Source organism: Falco punctatus (assembly GCF_963210335.1).
Source record: "Falco punctatus genome assembly, chromosome: 2".
Classification (NCBI taxonomy): domain Eukaryota; kingdom Metazoa; phylum Chordata; class Aves; order Falconiformes; family Falconidae; genus Falco; species Falco punctatus.
In genome coordinates, this window is record NC_137581.1 from 118,547,805 (window position 1) to 118,560,130 (window position 12,326).

Consider the following 12,326-nt stretch of genomic DNA (forward strand, 5'->3'; position numbering starts at 1 on the left):
GTATTCAAACAGTTTGAAGCTGCGAGAGTTTTTTAAGGCTTCTGAAGATTAGCAAGACTATTCTTGGCACCAAAGGGTAATGCCCTCCCACAGCTCCCCGCTGGGGGTACTGGTGGCTGTTGTGTAACGCCACAGTCCCTCCCTGCCCAGTTTGCCCCCACAGGGGACACATCCCCATCCCCACCGAACAGCCAGCAGCCGCCGGCAACTGGGCATCGGCTGACACTCTGAAGCAGAAACTTCTCCTAAAAAAAATAATTTGCTTTCTCCTCAGGAGAGCCAGTAACAAACAACTGAAATGAGACCTGGGCTGTGGGCGGGGGTGGGCAGGGCTGGCAGTGCCCTCAGGACACCAGCATCATCCAGCAGCATCATTATCATCAGCAAATTCCAGTTTTGGAGCTGCCTTTTGTTTTTGTTTTGTGAATCAAACTGTACAGGGCAGCTTAAAAAAAAATCACTCATCAGTGAAAGCAAAACACATTATATAAACCACAGCATCAACAGGCACAGGCACACAACCACAATGCATCCTTCAGCATCTAGTTCATCTGGTGAGGCCGTTAAGAGACTAAAAAAAAATAATATATATTTTATTTAATTAAGTCTACTAGGTTAAGTAGAAAGTTCAGAAAACTTTGGGGCATGTAAACAAAGTTTTGAGCTTTTTTTTTTTTTTTTTGGGGGGGGGGGGTCTCTCCAGCCTGCTCCTTAGAACTGTATTAGGGGATTTCTGCCCCCTATTTCACACTGCATGCAGAGGGTACCCAGTGAGCTTGCCCCGGCTGGCTCTGCCCATTCGGGCAGGGAAGGGAGCAGGACTTCACCCACCCACCCTTCACCCACCATTACGGTATCCCAGTAATGTGGTGCAGCCAAGGAAGGGAGGGCCAGCACCATACAGCCATGGAAAATAAGCCTCCACACACGAAATGCATCCGTCACTCAGATCTGGCTAGTATCCTAAGTCGCCAAATAATTAGATTTCGCCAGCATTAATTCCATCAGCATATTATGGTTTGAGGTATTTGTTTTGGTTAGGCTGTTTTGGTTTTGGGTTTTTTTTTTATTTTATTTCATTATCATTTATTATTTTTATGTTAGCCCTTTCCTTGTGAATTACTGGCTTCCTAACGAGCCACAGCGACTTTACTGTGTGCACTGCACGGAGTTTAGTTTTACAGAGTGCAGAGACACGTGAGGACCTACCCAGATACTGGTATTGTGGATGGTTATAGAGCAGCAGGTGGGTAAATCACCACGGCAGTATTCTTTTAATAACATCATAACACATTTATTGTATTATCTATTGTACTCACAGAACCACAGGACAATCTTCATAGGTATCTGTTATGATTTCTTAAATTATTTAATGTACTATTCTGAGGGTCTTGGATGCTACTGTAAAAAGCGCAGTATTTTTCTTTGTCTGGGAAAGCTCTGTATATGAGTAACAAGACCGCCATCGCCTTCTACATCACAAAAGCATTTTCTTTTCTACCTACAATGTATGTTTTTTGGTGTGGAAAGGAAAACCAGTACATTTCTCATCAATGCTTTTGTGCAACACTTCTGGTTCCACATTGTATAGCTAAATGTGTCTGTTTTATCAGCATTGCTACTCCTGGTGCACCGGCTGCTGAGGTCAACACGTTGCCAGTGGTCTTTGCATGTCTACAGAATGTGGCCAGGGCTATCCTGGCAACTACAATTTATCTCAGGTGCTTTTCAGAGGGGAGGTTTTTGACCTTGGCCTTCAGTCCCTTCCTGCTCAGGATGGGCCAAACAATCCACTAAAGCAGAACTACATACCCAAACATATTAAAGTGATTATTACATTGTCCAAACCTCTGATATTTTGTCAGAGCAATCACAGTGACACCGAGACATAGGAAGAAAGCAAGCAAAATACTATTTTCTAAAATCCAAAGGGAAAAGTAAGGGAAAAAGAAGAAAATTAATCTGGTCACAGACATCCAGCAAGCCTAAAATTAATCTGTAGTTTCAGCAAGTAGTATGAAGTGCAATAAAAAGGCAGCAATGTGAAATGCATCTCACCACATTCTTAATAGATCTATCAAATGAGATGATGGAAATGTAATCAGAAAAATAAACCTTGCCCTCCAGCAAAATACTCGTTCAGACTCTTCTTGGAATAATACTCGCAAAATTGAAATTCAAGTTGGAGTGCCAAAAAGAAGCATAAAGTTTGCGGTATGTGATATGTCATTTTTGGGTAAAGCACCTGCTTTTAATACTGGGCCTAATCTTTTTTGAAAACTATGCAGTTACTGCCAAATTTCATCTAATCCCGAACAGCGGCTGAAGGGCGTCTGCCTTTGCTGTGTTTGCTATGATTGCAATCAGAGCAAACCCAGCAACCACAGCAGAACCTGTGCAGCGGGTCTGGGAAGCGGTGCTGAGGCTGCACCAGTTAGACATGCACCGTTTCTGCGTGCACATTGAATCTGGTGTGTTTGAAACATTGGATTTACCTCTTGGGTGCTACTCTGACCAAAAAGCCTTGCACAGAAATCCAAACAAGCGCTACAAGCGTGGCACTGAGTCACACCGCGCCTTTACGGGACTTTTCCTTTAGTCTAGTACAGTCTTGAGGGCCGATTAATGCCTGCTGATTGCAAAACCTCAGCTGGCAAGATATGTGTTGATATACGAGAATAAAAATTAGTAACATGCTAAACCTACTACGTACTTATCCAGCCTTCTCTTCTCAATCACAGACCATCTGAAACTGATGACAGCCCTTCCAAGGTTTTCCATGCAATTGGATTATGACCAATGTAAAGATCACAAGATTAAATTTACCAGTTGTTAATTCTTTCTACATGCACAGGAGAAACAGTTGGAGCAAGCACTCTCCAAATTCAGCAACTGTTTCTTCCATCCTCACCACATTTTCACAGAAACTGAGGAACCTGACCATTGAGGCTTGTCCTTGACAGGCTTCCATCAGTAGCTTCAGAGAAGGAAGCAGAAAATATGAAATTAAATTGATCTGAAATGCTCTTTCCCTAGGACTATCCCCAATCCTTACTATTTAGAAACGAGTTTATGACTTGAAGGCTTTACATCCCATGTGAAATGTATTGGTCAGAGAGACCTGGGGTTTACACGGATAAACCACAGCACCTGGGCTCCATGCCAGGTTATTGGTTACTACGTGTAACTCTTAGCACATGATCTCTGGGATGGGTAACACCTGGAACAGCTCTGTTGCACTGAAAACCATCTGTAGTTCTGAGTACCCAAGTGAATTTAAGCAAACCCGCTGTAGGTATCGCATTAGTACCAAATCAGATATCTCAGGTTCCCCTTTTTCACGTGTCTAGCACAAACCTCTTTCTCTTCTACTCAAAAAAGGGTCAATAACAATTGCTCAGAACTAACTCACTCCCCACCCATGCTGCCCCCGGCTTTCAGGGCAGAACAAAACTGTCTGTGCTAACACCCCTTCCTATTGCACTTCCAGTTGAGTGCATCCTTTTCAAACACCACAGGAGGTTTCTATGTTAAAGCGCTTTATAAATCGGTGTGTATGACTGAGAATTCGATGACCTGTTTCTGTGAAATTGCCAGAACAAACAGCAACCCAATGTTAAATATGTGCTTTATTTTTCTCTCTCTCTTAGGATGGATTTATAGACTTCTTGGAGTTCATAGCTGCAATAAACTTGGTCATACGAGGGAAAATTGACCAAAAATTGAAATGGTATTTTAAGCTATATGATGCTGATGGAAACGGATGTATTGACAAAAAAGAACTAATAAGCATATTCACGGTAAGCAAGTTATGACCAATAGCAAGAGTATTTGACACGGTACGTTGCCCCTGTGGTTCATCATGTGTTGTAAACGGATTGTCTGCACTTTACCTAATGTTTTACAGCTGTAAAACCAGAATTGTTCTGGCTAGTGACACTCCTGCCCTTCGTTTCTCACTTATTGAAATAAAAATATCTAAGTAGTATTTTGCTTTAACCCATAGTTCTACAGATATAATGCTTTACTGAAAGTGAAAAATTGTAGAAAAGGTAGAGAGATTATCGTGATAAACTATACTACAAGGCAGAGCGGAACTGAAGCAGTATAATGAATAAAACAGCTGGTTGCAAGTGTTTGTGCCAGCCTGTTGTGGAAAACTGGCTTCTCAAACAGAACTTGCTGCAAGAAACAATACAGATCTCATCAAAATAATCCAGTATTTTAATTTTTTGAAAGGCTTTTAGATTTGTTTAGTACAAATGCCATCGCCCATATTTTAAAATTAAACTGGGGAAATGTAATTTTACCACTAAATCATGCAGTGCCGTGTGAATACAAATACTGTAGAAAATTTTGCTGAAAATGGATCCATTTGAAACCCATAAAACCAAAGCAGTGCAATTCTTTTTTTTAAATGATCTCTGTATTTTTCAACCTGCTGGTTTAATCCAAAAGGTATTACAGGGCTCCTTGCAAATATGAATGACTTAATACTCTCCCTAAATGTACAGGACTTGTTACAGATCAAGGTTTTGCTGCAGGGAGAATAAAATCTAAATAGGGATTTAATGTCATAATAAACAAGGAACATACTTTTCCTGGCTTCTGTATCACTGCTGGTGCCTGGCTAGTCACTGTTTCAGATTTTCAAGAGCCACTGCCCAAATTAAAAGGAACTGGAGCCAGATGGAGCCATGGGGTAGAACAAATAACGCTGATGCATCACCTTCCAAAGAGCAGCTTTCTAAAGGTAGAAGGAGAGGCTTCATCTCCCAGATTTCTCCTCATTTAAGACTAATGACATCTTTCTTTTGCAGATATTCTCCATCATTTTTCACCCAGAGGTAGTGAGGCAACTGAGTTTTTTCTCGGGATCTACTCAAAAACAGCATTACAATCCTTTTAATATAAAGATTTCTTTTTCAACTTATCTGGCTTTTAAACCAGTTTAAAAATCTGTGTGTTTTCTTCTCTTTTGGAGTACGAGAACTTTAACTTAAACCTGCCTGTGCCATTTAACCTAGGCTAGATTAAAATCAGCAGGCTCTAAACAAAAACAAAAATACAGGCTCACAGTCATTAGGGGCCCTGCTTATACTAAGCATCAGTAAACAAGGGCTTGTCCAAAAAGATATGCCATATCTGAGGCATTAAGTTAAATCACAGAAGTCCTATTAAAACTTCACCTGGCCCTGCAGCTATGCATACTTTGAACCAACAAATGACTATCAACCATCAAAATTCCTTCCAGGCAGCCATGCACCCTCTCAACGCCTTTTAACAGCCCAGTTATTTTATTTTATTATTTATGGTGATTCTGTGGTAGTCAGGGATTCAAGCACTTCAGGAACCACTGCTTTACTCAGCACTTACAACCATTGTAACTGTGGCAGAGGCACAACTTTCTTCTGAAGACCGCATCAGGGTCAGGCATATAAAGCACCAAAAGTATCCGAAGAATGGATTGGTAATACAAACAAGTGTGTGTACCTAGTTTTGTAAAATTCTTGCTGCCTTTTGGAACTTGTTTGTGCAAAGTAAGATAAATACAGTGAAGGTCAAGATTTCCACATCAGTGCTGAACAGGTTTAACTTACATTTTATTTAAATGTAATTAATTCTATTGTCATATCAGGAATACTGAAAGAAACAGCTGGCATATACGGTGTATTATCTTGCACAACACAGTTCAGGTCAAGACAATTCAGGTGTAGAAAAAAAAATTCTATAGTATGCCCATTATAGAACACATGCATGTATATTTATAATTATATATGCAAGTATTTTCCCAGTCACTTACTAATTGGGATATCAAATTTGAATCTCGCTCTATAAACACATGCTTGTTGCACCTGAACCACTGACTATTAACACACAGGCTCCTATTTTATTAACCCAAATGAACACCATAATGCAAAAATGACTGCCTCAGTGAAGGGGACATACTTTTGCAAAAATAATCATTTATACCTTTATTCCAAATATAGGGTCCTTTTGCCACAGAAAAAGTAGAAAAGAGACTTCTGGGTTTCTTAATTTCTTTGGAGGACAAGCAAATTCTGCCAGCTTCCAGGACTGCTGGTCTGACTTAAGTTAAACATATCTTAATAGAAAAAACGATTTAGGCTTTCTCTGCATGTACTTCCAGCTGTGAAAAACACCACTACATTTAAATCACACAGACGATAGGGCACTCTCCAAAGACACCAAACTCTCTAGGGCCAGATAAAGATGCTGGTGTGGAATCTAAAGTGTATTGCAGAGCAGAGGTGCCACATGATTTCAGAAGACCTTCAGAGATATGTAAATTAGTCTGTAATCTTCAGACTGTGTTATGTTAATTAAATTTCCAATCTTCATTAGTGAAGATTTACTTGAAACAGCTATTTATTTAGTGATTTTTGAAAGGGTTGGTGATCCGAAGAGTTGCATGGCAATGACTGCAGTTGCCAGAGTATTGTTTTCAAAACTTGATGGAAAAAAGTCTGAAAGAACTTTCTGGGTTTTCTGCCTTCAGGCTATCCAGGCTATTAATGGCCACAGCGACATGTCAGCTGAAGACTTCACCAACATGGTATTTCAGAAGATAGATGTGAACAATGACGGTAAGAATCGAGGGGTTGTTGGCATTGGCAGGGAGCTACCTCCCCAAGGAAGCCTGGGATCAAGAGGGGAGTGGAACACGCCACTGAAGAAGTGACTTTTAGATTAAGTGAAAGCTGGAATCTGTTCGTCTTTACTCAGATCACTTCAGCTTTACAGTGAAGTGTAAATTAACGGACTCTATTAAGCTGACACGGGAATTACATGCAGTAGGGGCTAAACCACAGAGGTCTCGCACTATTTGTGTGCCCTGGTTGCACAGCAAAATAAAAGTTTCATGAGGGGGAGGTGTAGTATATTTGTGTTGGCTTCCTCTAAACTGGATAAGAAAACTAATCAAGATGCATGCTACCATATGCTCTAGCATGTTCTAAAGATCGGACAGCATGTTGGATGTCCCTTGAAGGCTGACTGTTAACACATGCTAAGACACATGCTATCCTTTTTTTCTCAAGATAGCTAGACTAAGCCATTGTGACTTGCATTTGGAAACTAAAACTTTCATTCACTGCTTGAGAGTGTTTTCTAATAGAAAACTTGTCTCATGTAAATGTCTTCCCTTGTACTTCTAATCATGAAGATCCTCCTTCCACTGGCAATGACACTTTACATCAATTACTGCAATCATTGACAAATTAGGAATTTTAGGAAAGCATTGCAGAACAAAACCAGATCCCAGCCAGGAATTCTGGGCATTTTTTGGTTGATTTTTCTGGTCTGATTTGGTGCATTAAGGTTATTTTTTTGAAAAGCTATTTGCGACATTTCATCAGAGTATAAACAGTGATCTTGTGATGCACGTGAATAATTCATGGAGGATTTTTCCCCCACCTGCTTGGCTCATCTTTTAGGTGAAGGCAAGTTACCAAAAACCTCCAAATAGTCATATTCTAGAATCTAACCCAAATTCTATGATTATTTGTACTTTGGCCCCCTCTTTGACCATATGTTTACTGCAAGTAATAACTCTATCTGAGCTAGAGCGTCAGCTGAAAAAAGTAACTTTTGCACCTTACATTTTATGAATGAAATGCCAGAACATGAATTATTCAAAACTATCTTCATAATACTCCCATTTCAAACTGCTTTCCATAGTTAAGTTATTTTTTAAATAGCTGCAGGGCAGCAGGACTGGCTCCACCTGAGGCATGGGAAAAATTTTACCAAGTTTACCTTCAACTATGCTACTTTCTTGTAGCTTCCTATTAAAGAAATGGGCAAATAGACAAGGAAGTTGCAATGTCCTTCCTCATATTAAAATACAAGAAATAATCCCATGGTTGTAAGGAGTGATTCTTAAAACAAATCTCCTGATGACTTTGCAATTTATTTTCATTAGCTCAAGGAAATCTGAGACCCAGTGCGGTGTTTGTGTGCCTGCATGCTGGTATTGGTACTTTTAAATATATAACCTGGGGTCAAGAGGAAGGAATTCAAGACCACTTGACCTGCATAAAGAGGAAAATGATGCCACATGTCCATCTGATGAGCCCTCATCCAGCCAAAAGGCAACACAGAGAGGAGATGGGCAGTAAGGGCAGTGCCTGGGATGGGAGCTCAGAGGCAGTGAGTGCACCAGTGGCAACGCAGGAGGACGCAGATGAGCTTAGAGAGGTGGCTTGTTCTGTCTCTGCTCCTGGGATGGTTTATGTAGGGGCTCTGGTGTTGAGAGGGGAGGCACAAACATCCTCAGGGCACTCCACGCCAGCCCCTGGAGAGGGTCTTGCTCCTCTCGTTGAAGCCCAAGAGCCAGACCTTCTGTCAAGGGACGTCTTTCCACTTTAATAGTGTGGATATGAGCCTGCTCACCAGTGCAGGGAGGACCCATATTGATACAATTTTTAATATCTATTACTTTATTATTATTTTATGTGATATAAATATGAATATATTTATTTATTATTTACTTTTTTTAAAAAAGGAGAGGGGGAAAAGAAGTAAGTATGTATAGGAAAAAAAAAAAAAAAAAGAACTTGAAAAATAGAGGATGTTAGTTAATCCTTACAGTTAACAAAAATGGGCCTTGGGAGCAGGAACAGACCCATAAATATGTCAAGCTGGGGCACAACAAGATAAGCTCAAGCAGAACCAAATGGTTAATGAGACTAAACAGAAAATTACTGGAAGTATGTGTGAACTACGCCAGTTAGCACACTAGAACATCCCCCCTGGAGCAAAGAGAGCCCCCTACTAACAAAGCCCCCTCCCCACAGAAAGTGCACAGCCTCCTAAGAACCAGCAGGAATTGTGACTAAAGGTAATTGTAAACAAGTGTTCCAAGTGTGTACCAAGCGCTGCCTTGGGGGTAGAGAGGTGTGCTGGTGGGTGGATTTACCACCCAGCACCACCTTGGCGCAGACGTGCAATAAATGAAATGTGGGCTCTGTGCGGGGATCGGCGCTGGCACGCCGGGTGCAGAACCCAGGTGTGGGATAACAATATGACTGAAGAGGAAGCAGCCTTTACTGCCCAGGGGTAGAAAGTGGGTTTCACATTTTTAAAATTATGGTCATTTTCCTTTTTCACATCAAATGAAGTTTCCAAGGCTGCCATGAACAAAATCCAAATAACAAAAAAAACTCCGGGGAGTGCTTAAATCTGAAACCAGCCCAAAGCATCGAGCTAAGCACTCACCAGCAGTGCACATGACTTGAACTGCTGCTCCCCGGCACGCTGGAGCCCCAACTCATCCAGCTATTTTCCTCTTTGCCTGGCCTCTTGTCATTTCTCATTTCAGTAAGAAATTATTCATTCTTGTGATTTGAACAAGAAACTTTAAACCGTTCCCAGAGGAAAGACTCAAGCTCTTCGTATTAAACCAAACTCTGTTTCCCCTCTCAGGGAAAAACAGGCAGTAACACTGGAATAACTCCTAACCGGAGAATTAGGTACACCCCCGTGTATCACTGGAATAACTCCTAACTGGAGAATTGGGTACACCCCCGTGTATCACTGGAATAACTCCTAACTGGAGAACTGGGTACGTCCCCGTGCACGATGCGAGCAGGCACACAACTAGAACTGGCCTTCACCTTCGCTAACAGGGAAGGGAGCAGGAAAAGAAGAACACTAACAGGCATTCCTGCTCCTCAATAAAAGAGATCTTATAGTTGTCCTGCAACTTCCAAGGTATTACCTGATTTTGACCTGAGCCCAAAAAATCACATTCTAAATGACCATTTCGGTTGCTTGGAAGAAGGTATCTAATCAAACCACTCAAGTGACTTTTTTGTACATCTTATTATGGCCCTAAATAATCCAAGTAGTCAACACGGGGAGTATGCCTGGTAATCCTCAGCAAATCACACCCTAATCTCTGTTAAAACCAGTTATAAGATAAATTTAAGTTAGCTCAGCGAGGTCCATACATCTAAATTCAGCCTTGATACATTCTTCATACTTTTATGTCGCCACAGGTACTGAGTACTCACAGTTGCCTTAGACCAGTGACAGTTGTGTTTGAACCATTTTAACAGATAAAAGGTGATTCTGAGTTCCAGGATCTGATGCAAAGTGGGGAAAAAAAATTAGCAAATACTCTTCCTGCATCCGCCTGTCAGCAGAGAACAGAAACCTTCCAGAGGGGGTCCATCGGGCACGGCTGGCCTTGTGTTGGCTTGAGAGGGAGTGCTGGGTTTCTGGGTTCCTAAGGAGTATCTGGCTTCCTTTCAGGGGAACTGACTTTAGAAGAATTTATCAATGGCGTGGAAGGAGATGAGGGCCTAATGGAATTGATTACAAAGAATTTTGACCTTTCCAACGTACTCAAAGTCATACAGAACGGCAGGAGGCACAGCGTCTGAAGGATCCAGCGACAGATGTGGCATCTGTGGCATCAGTTCAAGGAAGATAATAGTTGATATTTTCAGAAAGCTCGATGTCATCAAAGCCTGCCCGGGCAATATCGAGCAACCTGCTCCAGGAGTAACAATTTTCACTCTTGACTCCGTTTTTTTTTTTTCTGTATTCTTTCCCTCAGTAATAACTGTGGCAGCCACAGAACACAACCCTTTGCTTATATATAACAGAAAAGCTACTTTGATGCATTACATATAACTTGCTTGGTCTCTATGAACACTGTTCAGACTAATCAATAAAATAATGGAAATATCACAAAATGCAATCTTTATAGAAAACATGGAGTTAATAAATGTCTTCTTTTAAGCACAGGCTCTTTGACCTGCTATTTAAAGTGTGAACATAAACTTCTAGGTAGGGCTGGGTTCTATCCAGATCAATTAAGAATGAAGCCTGGTTTCCATTAACCTAACATTTGCTCTAATCAGTACTCAAAATTGGTGTAAGTTCTCTGGGAAACACCTCAGCCAGCTTAATATTCCTGAGATGTGCATCCTCTTTAACAATCTGTCTACCGCTCTTGACTTTATTACATGCATAAATTAAAATAACGTGATGGTTTGATGGTTTTGGCAGGGTTCAGCTGCTGTTCTTTCAAATTAACCTTTTATATAGAAGCACCGGAATGAAATTTTGTTATCTTTGTAGGGTAAAATTAGAAGTTCAAAGAATAGCGAAACCCAAATCATTTTGTAAGCACTCTGTTTTGTGTCCTTTGACTCACATGCCCTCCTTTTCAAACCAATTCATTTTCACTGGGCTTTTTGCCACAGCTGCGTGAGGCAAAAGGTAAGAAGTATCACAATTCATCTCTGCTGATGCAACTGCTGGCTTCTGCCAAACAGCCTGTTTAACAGCTGAATTCTTCTGTCTTTCCCTGTCAGAGAGTAGTAATTTAGGTATCTTCGCCCAGCCCAGATACCTGGGCGAAAGCTTTTAGCAGTTTAGTCTCTTTGAAACTTCTACCTTCTTTCAAACTGCGTTTCAATTGTCTCTGAAGGTGGTAGCTGTTAGGAGGGCAGGGAAGGCATCTGCAGATAGCACAAGCACTTATGCCTCATTTTCTTAGGAAACCAGGCTAAAACCAGCTCAACCTTAGTTTATAAAGAGCAAGGATAATTATATGAGCTGAAACGGAACTGCTGTGAACTGTCTGCAAGGGGAAAATTACAGTTCTCTCTGGTTCTCTTGGGATTGATTCTCTCTCAAGTCTGCAACAAGTTTTATCAAATTACTACATTATATCCTGAGAATAAATCCTCCTTGGCTGACAGTGCCCTGCAGGCATCACACTAATATTTATTATTGTTAGAAGCATCAGCATTATGCAAAATAAAGTGTGCATGGATTGGTGCAGGTTTAACAGAACAATTATTAACATTTCAATATGAAAATGTTTTTCTTGCAAATTCACTTCAAATCTACGTCCATTTGCACATGAAATGTGCTCCATCATCTGCAATTATTATCCCAGGTTCTGGTTTGATCAATGGAATATACTAAGAGTATGCAACATGCATCACTTGACATTATAAACAGTTCTGACATTATAGTTCTGACATTTGAATCTCTTATATACTCTTTTAAAAAAAAAAAAAAAAAAAAGAGAGAGAATGATGTATGAGATTGCTGGTGGTTCAGATTTTAAGCTCTTGTATTTATTCATCATTGACACATTAAGATGTCATTGTCAGTATCAGTTTTCTCACAGCCAGACTTCAAAAAGTTACTTTTCTTAATCTAACACTTTTGTATTTAGATCCTGTGGGGGTGGTGTCCTTCAGAACTGGCTTTACAAGATTTAAAACAAAACGGTTCAGTCTAAGCAACTTGGGTGTAAGGAAACGGCTGTGTTTTGGATT

At 40.6% G+C, this 12,326-nt stretch overlaps 1 protein-coding gene across 2 annotated transcripts in view; it reads left to right on the forward strand.

Moving 5' to 3' along the window:
• GUCA1C (guanylate cyclase activator 1C) overlaps positions 1-11,817 on the forward strand; it is a 51,035-nt gene extending 39,218 nt beyond the window's left edge. For both annotated transcript variants that reach the window (XM_080376187.1, XM_080376186.1), the window contains exons 2-4: positions 3,651-3,800; positions 6,521-6,608; positions 10,279-11,817. In XM_080376187.1, the coding sequence (XP_080232313.1) occupies positions 3,651-3,800; positions 6,521-6,608; positions 10,279-10,409 (369 nt within the window). In that variant the 3' untranslated portion in view covers positions 10,410-11,817. The remainder of the gene's footprint in view (positions 1-3,650; positions 3,801-6,520; positions 6,609-10,278) is intronic.
• The last annotated feature ends 509 nt before the right edge of the window (positions 11,818-12,326 follow it).